Source organism: Pipistrellus kuhlii, unplaced genomic scaffold (assembly GCF_014108245.1).
Source record: "Pipistrellus kuhlii isolate mPipKuh1 unplaced genomic scaffold, mPipKuh1.p scaffold_m20_p_5, whole genome shotgun sequence".
NCBI lineage: Eukaryota > Metazoa > Chordata > Mammalia > Chiroptera > Vespertilionidae > Pipistrellus > Pipistrellus kuhlii.
The window spans coordinates 1,279,343-1,301,722 of record NW_023425551.1 but is presented as its reverse complement, the minus strand read 5'-3'; the positions used below and the strand labels follow the sequence as shown (position 1 = coordinate 1,301,722).

The 22,380-nt window shown below is 51.8% G+C and overlaps 1 protein-coding gene across 3 annotated transcripts in view; it reads left to right on the top strand.

Moving 5' to 3' along the window:
* Positions 1-22,380, top strand: part of ZDHHC14 (zinc finger DHHC-type palmitoyltransferase 14) — a 118,944-nt gene that overhangs the window by 80,592 nt on the left and 15,972 nt on the right. For 2 of the 3 annotated variants that reach the window (XM_036413532.2, XM_036413531.2), the window contains exons 3-4: positions 9,932-10,090; positions 19,602-19,739. In XM_036413532.2, the coding sequence (XP_036269425.1) occupies positions 9,932-10,090; positions 19,602-19,739 (297 nt within the window). The remainder of the gene's footprint in view (positions 1-9,931; positions 10,091-19,601; positions 19,740-22,380) is intronic. The other variant, XM_045572779.1, reaches the window with a different exon arrangement.

Genomic DNA, 22,380 nt, shown 5'->3' with positions numbered 1-22,380 from the left:
GGTGGTTAAGAATGTGCCACAGGTGGTCCGGAGCATGTGGCTGGAGATCAAAGGCCACCCTGCCCGCCGGGGCGCTGAGATAGCTGCCGAGCGGAGACCCTGCCAGCTCCTGAAGGGCCTCCTGCCTCCAGGTGTGCTGGCCGCTGCAGCGCTCCGAGTCCAGGACATTGCAGCAGTCACGGCCAGCAGCCTGGACAAGCCCTGCAGGTCACAGGCCTGCACCGGAGGCTCCGAGGGAGGCAGGTGCGCATCCACCTGCCCTTGCACAGGGCTCCTCGGCGACAGCCCCTGGACTTGGCCTTGAGGCCCCAACTCCACGTCCAGGTCCCGTGCCTCCCCTTGGACTTCTTTGCTTCTGAAACCTCACCCCTAAATCCCTGTGACTCAAAACGAGGTCCGAGGTCCATGAAAGAGGCAAAAAGAGCCACACCTGGGAGCCTGTGAGAGCTGCAGGCCCTCAGGCCCGCCCACCAGCCGAACCAGAAGCCGACTTTCCGACAAGACAGCGGTGGTTCCTGAAAGCTAAGCCTGGCCTTGATGCCTTCCCACCTCTCAGTGGTGACGGTGACCGTGACCAGGACCCGACCTGCAGCTTCCTCTCCCACAGTCAGCACCTGCTTCCCTCGCTTAAGCTCTCAGGTCATATTTTAACCCCAGACTGACTCACCCAGTGGAACAACCACCCTGCAGTGCCTGTACGTGGTATCTTACTCTTTTTTAAAAAACATAGGGAGGGAGAGAGAGAGAAACATCAGTGGTGAGAGAGAATCATTGGCTTCTTCCTGCAACACCGCACACCAGGGACAGCCAACCTGGGCATATGCCCTGCCTGGGAATCAAACTGGTTCATAGGTCAGTGCACAACCACTGAGCCATAATAACTATATCAATAAACCCCTTTTCTTTAGATAGTGCTTTGCTGATTTTAATAAGGGACATGCAGTAGGCAGCTGATCAGTGATTCTCTCTTAGCATTGATGTTTCTGTCTCTCCCTCTCCCTTCCTCTCTGAAATCAATAAAAGAAATATATTTAAAAAAAGAAAAGAATCGGAGCAGGGAGGGTGAGGCTGACCCTGAGGCCGGCCTTCAGCAGGAGGTGGCCGTGCGGCCTGGGCTCGGGGGCGGCTGCAGAAGGAGAGGTCACCATGTTCTGAGGGACAGACGAGGAGAGGAAGGAAGGCTATGCACTTACCAGGTTTCTGACTTCCTAAATCAGCACGACCGAATGGAAATACATCATGAGCTACAAATGCAAGCCACACACATCATTTTAAACGTTCCAGAAGCCACATTTTATTTAAAAAATACATAAATTAAAAAAAAAAAATATATATATATATATATATATATATATATATATATATATATATATATTGTTTACAAAGAGGAAGGGAGAGGGATAGAGAGTTAGAAACATCGATGAGAGAGAAACATTGAATAGCTCCTCCTGCACACCCCCTCACTGGGGATGTGCCTGCAACCAAGATACATGCCCTTGACCGGAATTGAACCTGGGACCTTTCAGTTCGCAGGCCGATGCTCTGTCCACTGAGCCAAACTGGTTAGGGCTAAAAGCCACATTTTAGTAGTAAAAGGAAACGGGTGTAATCCATTGTAGGGGTATATTTTATTTTGTTACCCAGTTTTTCATTGTGTTATCGTTTGAACATGTCATCAATATTTCAAGAGTTTGGAGGTATTTTACATTCTCCTTTTCCTACTACATCTTTAAAATCTGGTGTATGTGTTACACCAGCAACACATCCCAATTAAGACTGGACCCATTTTTAGTATCAGAGAGCGACCAGCGGCGGGGGTCCCCGTATCGGAGGGCGGAGCTCCGCGCTCCCAGCTGCTGTTCGGAGAGCGGCTGGCGACTCCTCTGCGCCGGTGGCTCCCGTGCCACCTGCCTGGGCTGCAGGGGTTCCTGTCCCCGTGGGCCGGTGCGGGTTACCGGAGGGAATTGCCTCGGAGCATCCATCACGCAGGGAGTCCCCGACGGGCCATTCAGTGACCACCATGGCCTGTCCAGAGCCCGACACCCAGCCGTTACCAACTCAGAGGAAAGCAAAACCAATAGCTTCGGTCTGAAATGGAATCAAGTGTGCGGGAAGGAGGACTTTCTCGTAGGCAGCAGCCGTCGATAGAGAAAGATTGGGTTCAGGCTAAAGCAATGGAAGACAAAGAATTGTGTTTTGGATTTTATTTCTTCTGTCTGAGCAGTTCATTCCAGACCCTTAGGATTCCATTTTCCCACCTGGCTGCGCGGAGTGGTTCTGGGGAGTCGTTACTAAAGTAAAAATTATTGCTGGGCACTTTGCCAGCATCACCCAGTGAGCCTGGGGCGTGTGAAGCCGCGGGACAGAGGCCACACGACGTGGGATGGGGATTGCTCCTCTGACGGAGGCTCCTGCTCTATCCCGGCCGAGCGGAGGGAGGAGCTTGCTCAGGAGAAAGCACCTGGCAGTGGGGAGGGCTGCAGCGCCCTCCAGGGTGGGGGCCCCTCCGCCTCTGGGAGAAATGGACCTGAGCCCTTCTATTCTAATCCCGCTTCAGCATTCTTACAGCTGCAAACACACACGGGGTGCTGGCCTCTGTTAGCACCTGCTCCTCCCTGATGACACGGCGGCTGGTTTTCTTCCATCAGTGTTTTAACAACTGCTTGCACGTGTGGCAGTGATGGGCACAGAGAGTGTGATGGCGATTCCGGAAGCACTCGGCACAGGTAGACTCGCCGGACGCAGTGGCCGTCAGAGGCAGTGCCATCTCTGTGGCCAGCGATGCCACCCAGCACCTGGCCGCCTGGCAGCCTCTTGAACCAGGTGTGCCAAGACCGCATTTGGCTACCTGCTGCTGCTCCTTAATATATTTTTTCCTTAATATATTTCTATTGATTTCAGAGAGGGAGTGAGAGATAGAAACACCGATGATGAGAGAAAATCATTGATCAGCTGCACGCCCCCTACTGGGGATTGAGCCTGCAACCCAGGCTTGTGCCCTGACTAGGAATAGAACCGTGACCTCCTGGTTCATAGATAGATGCTCAGTCACTGAGCCACGCCAGGGGGCTGATGCTCTCTCCTCCCAGACAGGCCAACTTCCCCGCATGTGCCCTGGGGGCCCCCCTCTGGAACCAGCCACTCGCTTCCTCCTGTGGGTACGATTGGCCATCGGAGCCGTTCTGGGCTGCGCCGGTGGGAGGAACCTGTCTGATGGAGAGGGGCCCCTCCCCGGGGGCAGAGCGCAGCTTCGTGGGGGAAAAGTGCTGTTCATATTTTCACGGACGCTCGCTTCCTCAGTTACAGTGGTAGTCCACTCATGGATTTCACTGTTCTGTGTTTCCTCGTTTCAAGCTCCAGGTTGCCTCGGATGTCATTTTGCAGTGCACCAGTTGTAAATGTTTTGCACAGAAAAATGTCTGGGAGGAAAAATGTTGAAGATCTAGAATTTGTAGAAGGAGCATTAGGAGCTGTCTTTCCAATTGTGTCACATTTTAAAGCTGAATGTGGGAACCAAAATAACAAGATGATGGAAGAAAGCCAGTGTAGATGCAAAAAAGATGGGGGTGGGGTTAGACAGGGTCTCCAGCCAGCAGGGCAGACCAGCTGGCACTGTCCAGGACTGAGGCTGGTGAGGACCCTGGTCAGGCAGAGATGCTGTGGTCCAGACCCTCTGGGAAGCACGTGGGTGACAGGGCAGGGGATTGCTCACTGCCCACTCCCTCTCCCCTTCGTAAAAGAGCAGCCGAGGGATATAAAGGCCGAACATCTAGGCCAGCCAGGCTGTGGGGCAGTGCAGTGCTGGGACTGTTCTAGAAGCCTGAGAGACAACCATGCAGTACCACGGGGCTTAGGCATCCGTCATCGCATGGAGCCACCCCGGGATCCATTAGGTCAACTCCACGGGCGGGCGTGCTTCACGCTGAGAATACGGAAGGGTGTGGGGCTCATGGGTGAAACTGGGCTGGAAACAAGGAATTCCTCCGTCACATTTCTTCCAAGAAATTGACAGGAGAATTGAGACACTCCTACCCTGCTGAGCAGATGTCTCAGAGAAACAAGCATCCCATTCTTAACAAATAACACTGTTCTGTGGTGCTCGCAGCTGACACGGAATGGGAGTGGGGCGGGGGCTTCATTGGATGATCAGAGACAAACACATGAAGATTCCGATTGTCATTCGCTCTTCATGCCAACCAAGTGTGGGACCAAATAAATCACTGTCTGACAGGAGGGAAGGAAAATCAGAGGTATCTGTGTCTGAATGGCTGGAGGGAGAACGGTAGGCATTTAGGAATTGCCTCTTATATTATGCACACCTGTGTTTACAATAGGTACAATCGGTGACCATTCCCTGCTAACCTCTAGAAGTGGAAATCAATTTGCTTCTCATCCAACCCAGTCCCACAGACAGTTAGTGAGCTGTGGCCGTCGCTGTGAGCGTGGGAAAGAATACAAAGGAAAGGGAAATTGTTTTGTTTTTGTCAAAGTCTATAGACTGTGCTGTTATCGATCACAAGTGCGCCTAGTAAGTACTTCACCTGAATCCTGTTCCTCGCTTACACGTTATTTCACGGCACCTGCAGGCCTTTATGAAAGTCTCGATGCACAGTGAGGGCAGCCAGTCACTCCTGCAATCTGGGTCAGGGTTCGGGGAAGCGCATTCTTGGCCTTTTTCCGACCTGGCACCAGGGACCTCGCAGGGTGGGGCCTTTGTGGCCGCTGTGGGTAAGCTCTTGTCAGTAAAGGAACGCGTCCTCGTGCTGCATCCGAAGTCGGGTGCTTGAATCATCTCATTTCAGTCACCGCGAGTGGAATGGGGTTGCATTAGGGCAGTGGTCGGCAAACTGCAGCTCGGGAGAGAGCCGCTCTGTGGACTAATGAGTTTTCGGACCACTGACCTAGACTCTTGATTCCAATAATTACAGGCTGTTGTTCCTTGTGATTAAGCCCTTATCTCAATGGTTGGCAAACTCATTAGTCAACAGAGCTGCAAACCTCAGCTCACGAGCCACAGTTTGCCGACCACTGCATTAGGGTGTTGATCTAGTGGTGGGCTGGATCGAGGTCAGCAAGCACTCATTAAGTGCTTACCTCCAGTGCACCTTCAACCCATCTGCAAAATGCAAAAAATGTGTTCACGGACAACGTAGGCAAGTCATTCAATTAATTCATACTTAGTCACATGCCTTTGAAGAGCACAAAGCAAAGTGGAGTCTTAAAGTTGGGGAACACGAGCCCTGAACGGAGTCCCACACCCCAAAGCAGCTGGGAACCTCATCAGTCATCTCTCCAGCCCCCATTACATAGATCTGAGGAGCCCAGAGAGGTTATGTCACGTGGCGGTGGCACAGTGTGGCCGATGTGACGGGTCTCCTACGCCCAGGAAAATGTTCTTTCCCCTGGCTTCCTCCTGGCACGATGGTTCGCAGAAGAGAGATGCAGTGGCCAGCAGCATGAAGGCACTTCTAGAGATGGATGTCAGGCTGAGGTCATCTGGGCTGTGACCTGAGTTTGTGGCATGGCCTCGTCCAGCCCTGTGTGGCTGCCAGAGGCCCCAGAGGAGAATGAGACTTCCAGGAGTGACCAGGGGCCCGAGATGTGTCACACAGCCCCTTCCTAAAGAGTTTCAGGGAGAAAAGAGTCTGAGGAACATGTTGCTCAGAGCCAGTCATGGGAGAGGTAGAGAGGACATATTTTTAAAACCGTTGATGAAACCTATGAACTTACAAGCTTTTGAAGCAGCAGAGGTATTTCCATTGACGTCTAACTTTATGAACTGTAGGGAGCCAAAGCTATCCCAGCCCCTTTCGCAAATGTGTGCCTTTTTCCAAATTCTTTTAAAAGCCATCTTGTTGTTGTTGTTAGTCATTGCAAAATGATATAGGTTATTGACATCTTGAAAAGCATAAGAAAAAATTTGTTTAATTCTTTATTTTTAATGAATTTATTTATTTAATTAATCCTACCAACAAGAGATCTCCATGGTTAATATTTTGATGTATCCTTCCAGTATTTTTTCTCTGCATAATATATTTTCACAAACATATGGATTCATTATTTTGAAAACAGATTTTAATATACCATGAGCCATTCTACTCCACAGTGTGGAAAATATAATAACTTGTTTAATCTCTTACTTCTTGTTGACATTTACTATAAATTGTTCTCCATCCTATATAATAAAAGGCCAGAGGCCATATGCATCACAACTGGAATGACCACTCGACCAGTCACCATGAGGTGCATTGACTGCCTCTCCGTCCCTCCCCTGCGGGCCACAGGCTTCCATCGCAGCAAGGGGCTCGGTCCCTGCCGCCATGGTGGCAGCCGCCTCAGCCCTCACAGCCCTGGCTTCATCCAGAAGGATGGAAGGACGTCCGGTCTAATTAGCATATTATGCTTATATTATTATAGATATATGTATATGTACACACACACACACACACACATATTTATATAAACTTTTGGAACTTGCATGTAGATAGGTAGATAGATAGATATTGATTGGTTGATACTAATCATTGAAGATTCTTATTAATTTTAACCAATTTGGGTTCACTAAAGAGATAAGAATGTGTGATCATAGCAGATGAACATGTTTTTCCTTTAAAATAGAGTGTATTTATAGATACTATGTACTAGTTCTGTATTGGCATCCTTAATTTTCTTTTCCTTGTTAGAGATAAAATCACATCTCATTACTGTACAGAGGGGATGTAAGCCAGTTCTTACATTCGGGTCTTGATGCCCTCATTCTAATGCCACTCAGATTTCAATAAAAAACTATCAGGTTTTCCTGGCAATAGTAATGAAGCACAGCCCTGCCCTGGCATGATATCTAGTGCCCAGTTCTTACCTTTGTTCTCATCTGCTTGTCTTGCAATATTGCAAACACGGACCTCCCAAATTGACCTCTATCATCATATAATATGTACTGGTTTCTGATAACGCAGAAGCTGTGCCCGTGGAGTAGAAACACACAAATATTTCTAGCTTAGGCCTTCATAGAAGAATCGATTTTCACTTACACAGCACAGCAGTTCTGTGTGTGTGCTTAGAGGACTCTAACAAAATGAAAACTTCACAAGGACATGGCCACCTTTATTTCTTTCACACGGGGGGAAAGGTGTGGGCATCGTGTGGAAAATATAATCCGGCAAAATATAAGAAGGTCATTAATTTTCATTTAGCTATTAGCATATTTTGGGTTAACTCGGTTAAAATTAAAAAGATCATAACTGCTAAGCACTTTCTTTTTCTTGTCTTCAGTTGCATTAATTAGTGACTATATATAACAGACACCCCCTCATCCCCCAAAAAAGAGCTTGTGGTAGCTGTGACCATCATAATAGCATCTGTCCAGCCCAAAGACCAGGTTGGGTTCTGGCCTTCAGCTCACTTTATGTCAAAGGTTTAATCTTTCGAAAATGTCCTTTGGAACTATTATATAAGGTCACTAGTTAGTCTCCAGACGTGCTAACGAACACTCCCTCCTTCAAGTCATTGCCGCACAGAACTAGGCGCGCTTAGTGATCCTTCTAGTCCAGGGGTTCTCAACCTTCCCAATGCCGCGACCCTTTAATACAGCTCCCCATGTTGTGGTGACCCCAACCATAACATTATTTTTCTTGCTACTTCATAACTGTAATTTTGCTACTGTTATGAATTGTAATGTAATATCTGTGTTTTCCGATGGTCTTAGGCGACCCTGCTAGCAGTTCTCAACCTGAGAACTGCTGCTGTTCTCAGATATTATTAAAACAACAACAACAACAACACAGATATTTACATTACAATTCATAACAGTAGCCAAATTACAGTTATGAAGTAACAACGAAAATAATGTTATAGTTGGGGTCACCACAACATGGTGAGCTGTATTAAAGGGCTGCATTAGGAAGGCTGAGAACCCCTTTTCTAGTGGATGCATTTATCATACCTGCTCCTTAAAACACCTCCTTGACAAATCGGTGTTTAAACCTCTTCTGATCAAATTAACACAAATATTATTGGTTGGGTTCTGTTTCTTTTTAAACCTGTATCTGCTTTCTAGTTTTCCTACCCATGTTTGCAAGAGCTAAGCTGACACAGTAGATCTCACAGCGACATACGGCTGGGAGGCGCCAGCCATGATTAATTCAGGCCCAGTGGTGCCGGGGGGGGGGGGGGGGGGGGCGCAACCGGTAGAGCTCTGACCTTCACTATGATGTGTTCAAAGCCAGCTATTCCCCCTGTGCTCAGGGATCCTTTCCCTTCCAGTGTAGACGCTTTGAAAGCTCAGGGCCTGTCCAGATGTCTGCTGTATTTAGCCCCGTCCCTTAGGGCAGCCACGGGGGTGCAAGGCTGGTGGGGCACATGCCAAGAGGGCGTCCTGCTGGGCAAGGCCACCGAGAGCCCCTGGGATAGCACCACAGCAGTTAACCGTGCTAGCAGGAGGGCTGTCCTCACGGAGGTAAGGAGGAAGTCTGCTCCTCACTGCTCCACTTCCGTCACCTGCAGCCTGTTCTGCCGCACAGCTAGCTGCCCCGTTCTCTCAGGCAGCCTGCTGGGCTGTGAGGGTCTCCACGGGGATAAGCCTGGTGTCTCCCCTTCCCCTAGAGCAGGGCTCTCCGTCCTGCATATCGGAACCACCCGGCGTCTCTGATGGAACGGGTCTGGGGAAGGGTCCGTGCATTAGGGGAGTTTGCAAGGCTGTGATTCTGACTTGAACTCAGGACCAGAACCAGGCTGTCAGATAACATGGCACTTAGATGTATTCTGTTTTCCTCAACATTTAAAGAGTGATTCTAAAAAATAAGGTCAGACAATAAACAAAACATAGACAACACTTTTCAAATATGCACTTAATGATTACATATATACACATATACATATTTATTTATTCCCCACAGCCAGTACCTGGTGTTTCTGAGGAGGCCAGTGGGCAAAATGAAGAGATATTTGTGCTCCATTTGGAATGCACCAGAGAAAGTGTACCTGACATACTATCGTTAGGGGCAAAAATAGAATACTGGGGACTAGCTATGGTTATGAGAAATATTAATCACGCTGTTCACTCTGATTGCCTTGTGCTGGTTAACTAAAGGACATTCCAACTAACCTGGCTGGGAATTGTATGCGCGCCTCCCCTCCCCCTTGGAATGCGGTCCATTCTCATCCCCTAACTGCCTGTTATCGTGGAAAGATGAACAACCTAGTTGCCCAAACAATGGCGTCCCACCCCGCCTGCATTGCCTACTTCCCCAAGTAACCTTTGTCCACGCTAGCTGAGCAGCCGGCTTATGGGGGCTGCAGAGCACATTTTTGTGGGCGACCTGCTGCTCTCCCATCCTGCCAGCGTCTGATTCAACCCTGTCTCTGCCGAGATGGCTCCAGTCCTGTCAGGTAGCCCAGCCCCCTTGGCTGTCCAGTGTCACCATCACCCACAGTATTCATCAGGGCAGTGCTAGCTGCTGTAACAGGTGACACCGAACCTTGGCTGTTTAACACCAGGCAGCAATGGAACAACCAGCCGGGAAAGGGTTCTCCGGTGGTCTTCCAGGGCATGGTCTGTCCTCAGGGCCCAGGTTTGTGGCTCCATGGTGTCAGGAGAGGAACCGAGAAGGGAGACGAGAGTGAGCAGAACTGTGGGCAGGTTCCCCGCTCTGAGCAGTGCCACGTGCTGGCGCCCCATTGGCCAGAGCTCAGTCACGTGGCCACTCCCACCTGCCTGGCATGGTAACCACAGACCCAAGCCTGGAAGGAGCTGGAGGCTGGGGGACAGCCAGCCCTCCTGCCCTCAGCGCATTGGTGTGACCGGGGTCAGGAGACTCCCGGAAAGGCACGGGTCCCCCGAGGCCGGGAGGGCGGGCCCCAGGCCCCCGGGTGCGAGGCCTGCGAGGCGGTGCTCTGCTAAGCGGGTGTGCTCTTTCTCTCCTCCTCTCCACAGATATCGCCAACGGCAGCAGTTCCGGGGGGTACCGCTCGCCTCCCAGAACCAAGGAAGTCATCATCAACGGCCAGACCGTGAAACTTAAGTACTGTTTCACCTGCAAGATTTTCCGGCCGCCCCGTGCCTCCCATTGCAGCCTGTGTGATAACTGCGTAGGTGAGTAGCCGCGAGAGCCGCTCTGTTCCCAGCTCAGAGGCTGTGCCAGAGCACCTGGGGCTGACCGAGCGGCCGGGGGCTGACCGAGGGGCCGGGGGCTGACCGAGGGGCCGGGGGCTGACCGAGGGGCCAGGGGCTGACCGAGGGGCCGGCGGCTGGCCGAGGGGCCGGCGGCTGACCGAGGGGCCGGGGGCTGACCGAGCGGCCGGCGGCTGACCGAGGGGCCAGCGGCTGACCGAGGGGCCGGGGGCTGACCGAGCGGCCGGGGGCTGACCGAGGGGCCGGAGGCTGACCGAGCAGCCGGGGGCAGACCGAGGGGCCGGCGGCTGACCGAGGGGCCGGGGGCTGACCGAGGGGCCGGGGGCTGACCAAGGGGCCGGAGGCTGACCGAGCAGCCGGGGGCAGACCGAGGGGCCGGCGGCTGACCGAGGGGCCGGGGGCTGACCGAGCGGCCGGGGGCTGACCGAGGGGCCGGTGGCCGTTGCTGGAAGCGTGTGTGCATCCCTGTAGCCTGTGAGACTGAGCGCTCCGTCATTGTCATGTTGCCACGTCTGTGCCTCCTGCGCCGATCCCGGTCACCGAGCCAAGCGTTACCAAAGCCTGTGTTTTTCTCCTTTAACCCTGCCCCACCCCCTGTGCCAGTGCAGTGCGAGGCCTTCTCCCTGGGTTCCCTGAGCTGCCCGATCAGCGGGCACTTGCCATGAGACCAGTTCCCCGGGAGCTCCCCGCTGTGCCCAGCGAGCGGCCTCAGGAATGGGCTGTGCTGTGTTGGTGCTCCCCGTCCTCCGGGGGCAGCGGGTGAGGGAGCTGGCGGCATTGGAAGTGAAGGAGAGAAGCAGGGACAGAGGCTGGGAGACTTCCGAGCCTACAGTTGGGATTGTCACCTTTCCCGGAGACCCCGAGACCTCCTGTCTGCCTACGGTGTTCCCCAGGACGGACTAGCCCAGTGGTCGGCAAACTCATGAGTCCACAGAGCCAAATGGCAACAGTACGACTGACATTTCTTTGGAGAGCCACATTTTTTAAACTTAAACTTCTTCTAATGCCAATTCTTCAAAATAGACTCGCCCAGGCCGTGGTATTTTGTGGAAGAGCCACACTCCAGGGGCCAAAGAGCTGCCTATGGCTCGCGAGCCGCAGTTTGCTGACCACGGGACTAGAGAATGGACAGAGGGGGCACAGTGGAGCCCTGCGGTCCTCGGTGGCAGGACGTGGCCCTGCTGTCAGGCGATGGCCGGCCCCGCACAGGGTTCCTCCAATTCACCTGGCTCCAGCCCCTTGTCCTGCACTTCCTGTCCCTCAGACGGAGCGCTGCTGCCCACACGCACAGACACGTCCTCTCCTGGCCTGAGCCAACAACTCAATCCTCAACCAGCTCATCAGTGATTCTCTCTCCCTTCCTCTCTGAAGTCAATAAAAATAAATAGATTTAGCCGAAGCCGGTTTGGCTCAGTGGTAGAGCGTCGGCCTGTGGACTGAAAGGTCCCAGGTTCGATTCCGGTCAAGGGCATGTACATTGGTTGCGGGCACATCCCCGGTGGGGAGTGTGCAGGAGGCAGCTGGTTGATGTTTCTCTCTCATCGACGTTTCTAGCTCTCTATCCCTCTCTCCTCCTCTCTGTAAAAAATCAATAAAATATATATTTAAAATAATAATAATAAAATAAATAAATAAATAAATAAATACTGTAAATAGATTTAATAAGCAAATAAGAGGAGGAAAAGCCCGTTGCCCACAGCTGCCTCTAAGCGCCACGGGATGGTCCTGGGGCTGAGGCCTGGCAAACCGCCGCTCGGGGCCGCACTGTGGGGGCAGGTGACATCGGTAGCATCCGCTGGCTGTCACACCTGCTCCCAGCACTCCCGGAAAACCACACGGTGCTTCCCACCCATCCGGCTCTGGCTTCCCGTTCACTGAGCTGCGTCCCGCCCTCGTGGACCCGTTAGCAGACCAGCGAGGTGCCCCCCCTCCCCGGGGGACAGCGTGGAGAGCAGGTGTCTCCACTGGGAGGGGTAACGGCAGAGTCGGCCACTGTTTTATTTTTGGATGGAAAGTTGTTATTTGAGGAATCGTACTCTTCGCAGCCAGGGAGAACCCACAGCGATGTGCTGAGAGCTGGGCTGCCCCTGGCTCCCTCTCTGCGTAGCGAGGGGGCTTAGGTGGTCCTTCAGGCTCACCCAGGACCTGTCTACCTGCTGGGGCCGCAGCTTTGGCTGGGAGCAGAGAGAGGGGAGTGCCGGTTCCCTAGACAGCCCGGGAGAGCCTGCACTTCACTAAGTCCGTGTGAAATGGAAGCAGGGTGGCGCGGGGTCTGAGGACGGAGGAAAAGCTTTCCTGGCGAGTGAACTCTGGTGCAAGGACAGAACCTGTTGGCAGAGCCCAGTGACGGGGGTGTGGCTCTGAGACAGACGCAGGCCCGAGTCCTGGCGCTGGCGTTGAGTCACCTGGCACCCGGGCAGGTGATGCGACCACCCTCGCTGTCCCCACCCCTGCAGACGGGGCTTACCGTGCTGCCTCCGAGGTGCCCTTAAGGGCTGGGGGAGACCGTGCCCAGCAAGCACCCAGGACAGCCCGGCACCCACACCGGGCTCAGGACTGCTCGTCACGAATGCTGCTGCCACGAGTGACGGGACAAACGCTGCCGCACGCTCCCACAGGCTGCAGGCTCGTCCCCGCGGTGGCCGGGTCCCGTTCCCGCAGCCTGTGGGTATTAGGTGATGTGTCGCACTGAAGTGGATGGCCTCTCTCTCTCCAACCTTGTCACCTGTTTCCGTCTCGTTCTCTCATTCTTTCTCTCTCTGTGTCGTCATCACGTTGCTCTGCTCACTCGAAACAGTGTTTGGGCCGTTGTCCATCCGGCACAGCCAGCAGCTGGGCGGTGGAGCCAGCTCTGCCCCCGCAGCTCCTAGGCCTCCTCAGGGCGAAAGCAGAGTCGCCGGGGCCAGAGAAGCACTCCTGCACTGTGAGGTCCTTGCTGACTGACTGTGCGCGTCCTGAAACCCCACAGGAGTTCCCACCCTGCCCTTCCGGCTGGTCTCTGAGCCTCTGTCCTTCTGTCCTGTCTGTCTGTCTACCCGCTGGGGCTCTTGCTCTTCAACCCAGTAACTCCCACTGCTGCTATGGCACGTGGCATAGTGACCGGCAGCAGGACCCTGGGCTCAAAGACGCCTCCCAGCGCCCTGAGCGTGCCCCGCTGTGCATCCCTCCCCCACAGCCTCCCCATGCTGCAAGCCCTCTCTGCCAGGGGCTGTGCACTCAGTGATCGCTTTGGAGGCACAGAGAGCGGAAGTGGACACGCAGAAACCACCCCCACACATCCACGCCCGGGTCACTCCTGCTGGCCTGTGGGTTAGGAACATACTTTGGACTTCAGAACGTCTACCGCATTGCTTTATCCAAAATGCTGCTGGTTATTATGGCTAGCTTAGGCTTTGAGTTGAATGTTACTATTATTTTATCTTGTTACTATTATTTTAACTTAAAAAACTAGCTCTCCTGTTTGCTGGTACTGTTATTGCTGGTTTTCTCATCATCTATAAAAAAGTGATGATATTGTCTGCTCATTTTGAGGGTTATATGTTCACAGTTTTCTCACCCTACCATGTTAATTAGAAGAGCTAGAAATGTTACATATTAGTAATGATAGTGGACATCCTAATTTGTTCCTAACTTTAATGTGAATAATTCATTATTTTACTTTTTTTTTAAGTTAGCTTTGAAAAAGGCATGTTAAAGGAATATTCCTCATTAGTTTCCTATTGCTAAAGGGCCAATTACCGCGAATGTAGTGGCTTTAAACTACACCCATCTGCTGCTCGGAAATGTCAGTGGTTAGGAACCCAGTTCAGGGTCTCTCCAGGCTAAGATCACAAGGGCGGGGTGCAGCCTCAAGTCCTTCAAGTTGGTGCAGGTGGGATTCTCTTCCTCTCCCCCTTCCCATCCCCCACCCCATCTTCAAGCCAGCTCCTCCTCCTCCTGCTTGCACTCTCTCCATCTTCGCTCTCCAGGGCACTGTGATCACGGGGGGGCCCGTGGAGAGCCCATGACCTCTCACGAGTTTAAGGCCAGTTCATCAGGAACCTGAATGGCGCCCGCAGAGTCTCTGCCAGGCGAGGTGACAGAACCGGGAGCAGTGTCCCAGGACCAAGGTCCCGCAGCCAGGATTCTGCCGGCCACGCCCCCAGCCTGGGTGTTGGGAGTTTTAGAGTGGGAAACAGGTGCCACGCTGCTGTTTGATCACAATCACACCCGTCCGGCCTCTGACCTATCGATAAATTAATAGGCTCGGGAACATCAAAAAATCATCGCATTCCTGGAATACGCCTTTCTCTGTCAGGATGACGAATCCTTTCCAGATGAAGCTGGCTAGGCCATCACGCCAGCTCTAACGTGCGTTCCTAAGTGAGAATCTTTTTTCCTTTTTTGCATCTTCTTTCTGTCCAGTTTGGGGGTTTGCTCTCTTGCTGAAATGAGCTGAGAGCCTGTCCAGCGTTAGTCTGTTGGTTTTCCTTAGCGTCCCTTTGGCCGAAGCAGCAGAGCCTGCGAATGCCTTTGGATTCATGCTGCCTGCCATGTTTCCTCCCTGTCCCATTCCCCGTCTTCTCCGAAGGTTCCTGCGCCTCAGCCTGGCCCGTAACCGCGTCCCCACTCTGGCTTGAAATGAGCACGGACAGTCCCGAGATCCGTCAGCTGAAGACAATGTGGAGGTTTTTCTTGTCCATGGGTCTTGTCATGGTGTCCGGGTTCATGAGACTCGCACAGGGACAGAGAAGTCAAGGAACGTCGCCATCACCGAGGCAACGCGCACTTTGCAAGACTGAGAGCCGGGCTCGCTCCTGGCTGTGCAGGCGGCTGCCGTCCTCCTCAGAGGCTGTAGTCATCCACACGGCGAGCTCCGCGCCAGCCTACCCCCTCTGAGCATGCAGAGGAGGACACGGGCATGGATGCTGGCACTGACTTCCTCCTGGTCTCCTCTGAGCTGCTCGGCTGCTTTCAGAAAGAGATGGGTTTCCGTTGCAGCTCCTGCTCAGTGACTCGGGGTGACCAGCTCCAGGGACAGCGGCACCAGGTCACCTTTCTGACTCACCGGCGGAGGGCTGACATTCTCTCCTGGAAGCCTTCGCTTCCTCTTGTGTCAAATTAAAGCTGTTCCCGGTTGTCAGGGCGCTGCGTTCTCCGTCTCTTCCTGCCGGTTTTCATTTCCTGCCTCGCTCAGCAGCTCCCTCTCCTTCCCCGGCTGCCCCAGATCCTCTCTCGTTCCTGCACCGTCCCCCTCAAATCTCCACGCTGTGGCTGGAGCCGCGCTTTTGCTTCAGCCAGATAGTAATCCCCCTCCAACCTCTCCATCCATCCGGCAGGCTCCTTCTCAACCAAGATTACTTCCATGCGCGGTAAAACTGCAAGAGAGCCGAGAGATGCTTGGGAGACAATAACCAAAATACGATGAAATCCCACCAAGTCTTTAATGGCTCAGAACAATCTCCTTCATGACATGTTTGTTACGGTCTAAGTACATGTATGTAGGTAGGAATTCCGTAGATGGAACACCCGCGTCCAGGAGTCGGCATGTTAGCAAACCGCCAGGCCGTTCTTAGCAAGTGTGAGAGCCCGGAAGGGATTCTGCCCGTCCGGGCTCCGCCATCAAGCCCGGGCCCTCGGGATGCGCTGGTGATGGCTCCTGTCACAGAGCAGCGGCTTCTTGTTTATCCCGGAGAAGCGCTCGCCTCGCTGCTGCCCGAGATCGTCAGACCAGCTCTGCTTCAAAACACTCTCCTTCCACACCCGGAGAAGCCACAGGCAATTACGGCACACAAGCCTCCCTGCGTCTCCCCGTCACCTGTTTGCCCTGCTCTGTCCCCCGACGGAGGCTCCTGGCCGGGGCCTGGGGAGTGTGTGTGCTCATCTCCGAGTCTCGCCCCCTTTCGCATCCCGAAGTCTGTCTTCCTCTCAGGTTCCTGCCTCCAGTCAGACCCAGAACACCTGGGGAAGCGGAAGTACAGGCTGGGGCAAACGTGGTCTTACAGTTGTGCTCAAACCGGTTTGTTCTTAAATTGTTATGTATTAATTATTGTATTAGTTTCCATACAAACAGCTTACGGTAGGTTTTACCACAAGTTTTAGAACAGCATGAATTATTTACTGTTTAAGAGGTGGTCCTCTATAGAGACAGTAAAGCAACAAGCAGACTGTCAAATCACAGCGGGGAGGGGAGGGAGATCTGGGGGAGATAATAGATCAACCGAAGGACTTGTATACACGCATATAAGTACAACCAATGGACACAAAACTCTGGGGAGGGAAGGTATGTATGGGGGGGGGGCAATGTTAAAATATGTACATAGATAATAATTTAATAAAAAATGTTAAAAAAAAAAAAAAGGTGGTCCTCTAGCACTAAGTCAGTTAGAGATTTCCCCCCATATATTGTTATTGATTTCAGAGAGGAAAAATGTTTGTAAAGGTATGAAGTGGAAAAGGATGTTTCTTTAAACCTAAGACACTTTAGCTCAGCCAGCATGGCTCAGTGGTTGAGCGTTGACCTATGAGCCAGGAGGTCACGGTTCAATTCCTGGTCAGGGTACATGCCCGGGTTGTGGGCTGGATCCCCAGTGGGGGGCCTGCAGGAGGCAGCAGATCAATGATTCTCTCTCATTATTGATGTTTTTATCTTCCTCTCCCTCTCCTTTCCTCTCTTTATGGTCTATGGAATGACGCTCCGACCAACTGAGCCATGTGGCCGGGGCCCAGCACCATTCTAGACTCCGTTCTTTCCCTCACCCTCACGTCCCATCCACGAGCAAGTCCCATCAGCGACTCTCACTGTTATCTAACATTGTCTTAGTTTCGAACAGCTGTTTGAAATGTATCAGATGTTGTGGTTGCACGCAGCTCACGCTGCCAGCTGTTGCCCACCCCCCTCCAGATGTCCCTTCCAGCCAGGTCCCCAGGAGCCGCGCCTGCGTCAGCTCGTGCCCAGATGCTAGGCTCTTCTCCCCTGGAAACCCAGTAACACTAACATGAGCCTCCCCTTCTCACCGACCCCACAGCTCCTGGCCTCCCCAACTCCCTGGGCCGAGGCGGGGCGTTCAGAGCAGAGCCGTAGGGATGGGGCAGGCCACCCCCACGCCCTCACGCCGACCCAGTTTACTCGTAGAGGGAGGGCGTTGTGTGCGCTGGGAGAGCAGCTGCTGTCCGTGCTGACCTAGGTTTCCCTGTTAGAGTCCCTGCCTTGGGCTGAGGAGAGTTTGGAGTCTGAGAGTAAGTGTCCTCCCGGAAAAGGATAAGGTAGAGGCCAGGCTGTGTGTGGCTCTTTTCCTTCGCGGCAGGCCTCATCCTTCATGCTCCCAGACACTGGCGCTGCTCACTGAGGGCACCGGGCGTCTGGTGGCCAAGGTCCGGAGGCCCATGGCGCCAGGTCCCCCCCAGCCTCGCTGCATGTCTGCTCTGTCATCGGGCAATGCGTGTGCTCACCCGGCGTCCTGCTGGTGGTGAGAAGGTCTGTTCATTTACGTGACAGGTTTTATCAGCGGCTCCGAGTAGGGTTGGCAGAGGAAAACAAGTAAATAACTAAGACAATGTTAGATAACGGTGAGAGTCGCTGATGGGACTTGCTCGCGATGGGATGTGAGGGTGAGGGAAAGAACGGAGTCTAGAATGTGCTGGGCCCCATCCATGTGGCTCAGTTGGTCGGAGCGTCATTCCATAGACCATAAAGGTAGCGGGTTCGATCCCTGGCCGGGATGTGTATGGGAGGCAACCGATCAACATCTTCTCTCTCCTTCTCTCTCTCTCTCTCTCACTCTTTCTCTCTAAAAATCAATAAAGTCCTGGCCCATTTGGCTCAGAGTGTCGGCCTGCGAACTGAAGGGTCCCAGGTTCGATTCTGGTCAAGGGCATATACCTTGGTCGCGGGCACATGTACCTTGGGAGTGTGCAGGAGGCAGCTGGTCGATGTTTCTCTCTCATCAATGTTTCTAACTCTCTATCCCTCTCCCTTCCTCTCTGAAAAAAAAATATATTTTTTTTAAAAAAATATTTTAAAAATCAATAAAAACATATTCTCAGGCGAAGATTAAGGAAAAAAAAGCAAGGTGGGACTCTGGGTTGACAGAGGAGGCGCGGAGTGGGAAGAGGTCTGTGTGGGAGGGATAAGGGAAGTTCTCCGGGGCGGAGGCTGAGAGGGCGGGTGGCTCAGCTGAGGCTGTTGCTGACGCGGCATGCGGCCACTTTGGCGCCATCCGGTGGAGCTGGTGTTGGAACTTGGGGTAAAGAGTTTGCCGGTGAGGAGAGGGCAGAGGCAGCCTGGCACTGCGTGGGCCCACGCTGTTAGCTATGCCCCTGCCCCCGCGCCTGCTGTCCTCTGCAGCTGTGAGCCGGGGAAGGGCTCGGCCTCCACACTCTGGGGGTGGGAGGCCGGCCTCTGCTGGAACGGAGGCTCCGTCCCTGGCCTCTGGCCCAGCCTCCACGCCACACCCATTTCCTGGGCTCCTGTGCAGAGAGGGAGCGGTCTCCCAGGACGACAGCCCCCGTCCCGGGGAAATCTGGCCGATTCACGTGTTTTCTCTGTGCATTCTGCGTGTTCTCCAGTGTATGTCACTGATGTGGGGGACGACTCAGGGGTTCCCTTTGCCGCTGTCACTCACGTGGGCACGCCAGTCAGAATTGCTTTCCTTGGAGGGTCAGCATCTTAGAGCCACTGGCTTCTCACCAGGACCGTGCGCTCTGAGACTTCTCTCCAGATCCTCCGCGAGGCCTGGCTGCTTCTTGTGAATCAGTGGTTGAGCGTCAGCCTATGAACCAGGAGGTCACCGGTTCAATTCCCAGGCAGGGCAGCTGCCAGCATTGCAGGCCCAATCCTCAGTAGAGGGTGTGCAGGAGACAGCCGGTCCATGGTTCTCTCTCATCACTGAAGTTTCTATCTCTCCCCCACTCCCTTCCTCTCTGGAATCAATAAAAATATTTATTTTTAAAATAATAATAATAATAATAATAATAATATCAGTTCTTCTCCAACTACTGACATAGCAGAGACATTGCTTAGGAGACAGTCGTCCTTGGGATGGGAGACCAGGGATTGTCCCTCTGTCCTGTACCCGCCCTGGGACTGTCTGTATGGTCGCCGTGAGAACCTGTACCCATGATGGCGGGGACCCCACGCCGTCTGCCCGGCTCTCAAGTCAGAGGTGCTGATTCCGTCTTAAGGAAAGACTGTTCTGTGCACCGGAGTCCTTACATTTCACTTGTTTTACCGCAGGGTGAACTCCTGCTTTTCTGATTCAATGGGAATAAATGTATCCTCTTGGTTTCCTTTGAACAGACAAGTCCTGTTGAAAGAATAATCATATTCTTGAAATGTCTTCCTATAAAGCCTTGCTCTGAGTGGTGCGCGTGTAAATACGTCGTTATATTATTTTCGTTATGTTATCAGCATTGGGGGGGCGGGGCTTCTTCCTGTAAAAAGACACTTTATTAATTGATTCCCCTTTTTTTTCTTTTCTGCCTCTCTTTTCAGAACGGTTTGATCACCACTGTCCCTGGGTAGGCAACTGTGTGGGGAAAAGAAACTACAGATTTTTTTATATGTTTATTTTATCTCTGTCTTTTCTGACAGTCTTTATATTTGCATTCGTTATCACCCACGTCATTCTTCGTAAGTATGCTGGTGGGACCAGGTTACGTATGTAGCCATTTGCCTGACTGGTTTTCTGATTTAAGTTTGATTTACTATTTTGATCATTCCGGGCTTTCTCTTCCTTCTCTCCCCCTTCTCCCTACCCCCTCCTCACTTCCGGCTGCCCCCCCCCCTTGCTTCTGCCTTCCTCCCTCCCACCTCAGCCCCCTCCTTCCTACTCCCCATGCCCCATCTTTCCACGGTCACCCCTGGGACAGGCTCCCCCACTTTTCCCTGATACTTGTCCCTATTCCCACCTCAGTGACTGCACTTTCCCGCCTGCTAAGGGGTCCCCGGGAAGAATCACCCGCACATTTTCTCAGAGGATACTGTGCCGCACTAATCCCGAGCTTTTTAACTTTTTGATGTGATATCTACTTAGGCAGAGCAGTCACCTCCCTAGAAAAGGTGTGGGGTAAAGCCTGGTTTTCTTGCACACACAGCTACATGTTGAAGGTACACGTTAGGGAAGATGCTCAGTTATCTGCCAGAACCTTAGGAAGCTCCGGCTGGCGTTTAAAGGAAGCAGCCTGGTTAAAAATGCAATTTGGATGTAAAGAGCTTTGAGATATATATCCGCCTAAGCAAACGGCACTTTTCATTCCCATTCTGCAGGCCGTAAGTCTGAGTTCCTTTTGTCTCTTGGCCTTTTACTCTCCTGCAACAGGCAGTGATGAGAAGGAAGTTAATTGGCTTTGGACTATAAATTTAAGCCTTTAAGCTCCCATTACAGCGCCGTTAGCAACATTAAAGGCCAGCGGGGCCTCTTGTCCACATTCCTGAGGTATAGCCACGTTAGCAAGTACAGAGAATGTTCCAGAAAGTATCTGAGTACATGCCTCACTTTCCTCCCAGGCAGCAACTCTCCAACCACAAAGGGGGTGCAGGGAGGCTGCAGTCGGAAATGTTTCCTCCTCTTCTCCAGGGGGCCTGTGTGGGCCTGCGTGGGGCCCGGGGAAGTGGATGGAAAGGAAGTTTCACTTTAGTTCTTTTTCTTTTTATTCTGAAGTATATTTTTATTGATTACAGAGAGGGAGAAAGAGATGGAAACATCAATGATGAGAGAGAATCATGGATCGGCTACCTCTTGCCCACCCTACACTGGGGATTGAGCCCAAAATCTGGAATTGAAGATGACCTGGTTCATAGGTCAACGCTCAACCTCTGAGCCATACCAGCTGGACTCACATTAGTCCTTTTTAGATATTGGTCAATTTTGGACATTAAATGGAGTACCCAGAATTTTAACAGCATTTTCAATCCTACTTCCCATTTTTTCTTACTGAAATTCTTCCCCAGAAGGTGACACAGGTTTGTAACATATGCCTGAGCGCCAGCACTTGGGCTGCGAGAACAGGGTGACATTGGGTCAGACCTCCTCGACGCGGCCTGGGGGCGGGGGGTGCCAGGGAGGCCCTGCAGTTTTCAGTCGGATAATGGCAGAAGCAGCCTGGATCCTATCTGTGTTAACAGCCCAAAGATTCCGATCGCACACACACCTGTGGAGAAGTAGTAATGTACTGCTCCAGCACATTTTCTGTGACGCTACAAAACAGTGTTTAAACTTTACATATTTTGTTAATCCTCCTCTGAGAATATTTTTTCTATTGATTTTTAGATAGAGTGGAAGGGAGGGGGAGAGGCAGAGAGAGAGAAATCTATGTGAGAGAGACACATAGATTGGTTGCCCCCTAAGGGCCCTGCATAGAGTCTGCAACCAAGTTACGTGCCCTTGACCAGAATCAAACCCAGGACCCTTCAGTCCATGGGCCAATGCTCCAACCACTAAGCCAAACCAGCAAGGCTTCACGTTACATTTTTCTATCATCTTTAGTAGCTTCAAAATGTTTTTCTATGGGATATATGATCACATTGTATGAATCGCCTTGCCCTTACTAGGTGTACCGGTTAATAATGAGGATTTTTTTTAATAGATGGGGTTACACGTATGTTGATATGTATGCAATTTGATATGTATGCTATTTTGTTGTATTGACAGCAAGCTTTAAAACTTCATATGTCAAATTTTCTGAAGGTGTTACCATCATAGATATTTTTACACTTAAAAATGTCAAATTTCATGCCAAAAAAAAAGGGGGGGGCATTTGCGGGAAGTTTTAATTCATTATTTTAAAGAAAAAAAATATCGTATACTTAAGGAAGCTTATGGTGAACATGCCCCATATCAAGATACTTGTGAATCCTGTTTTAAACATTTTAAAAGATTTTGATGTGAAAGACAAAGAACGTCCAGGTCAGCAGAAAAAGTTGGAAGACCAAAAATTACAAGCATTACTGGATGAAGATGCATGTCAAACTCAAACACAACTTGCAGAAAGATTCAACATTGCTCAGCAAACAATTTCCGATTGTTTACAAGCAATGGAAAATATTTTAAAGGAAGGAAAATGGGTGCCACGTCAACTGAATGAAAGACAAATGGAAAACTGAACAGTCATCAGTAAAACGTTGTTTCAAAGTCATGAAAGAAAGTATTTTTTGCATTGAATTGTAGCTGGCAATGACAAGGGGATTTATTTTGAAAATCCCAAATGCACAAAATCATGTGTTGATCCAGGTCAACCTTCAACACTGACTGCAAGGCCAAATCGCTTTGGAA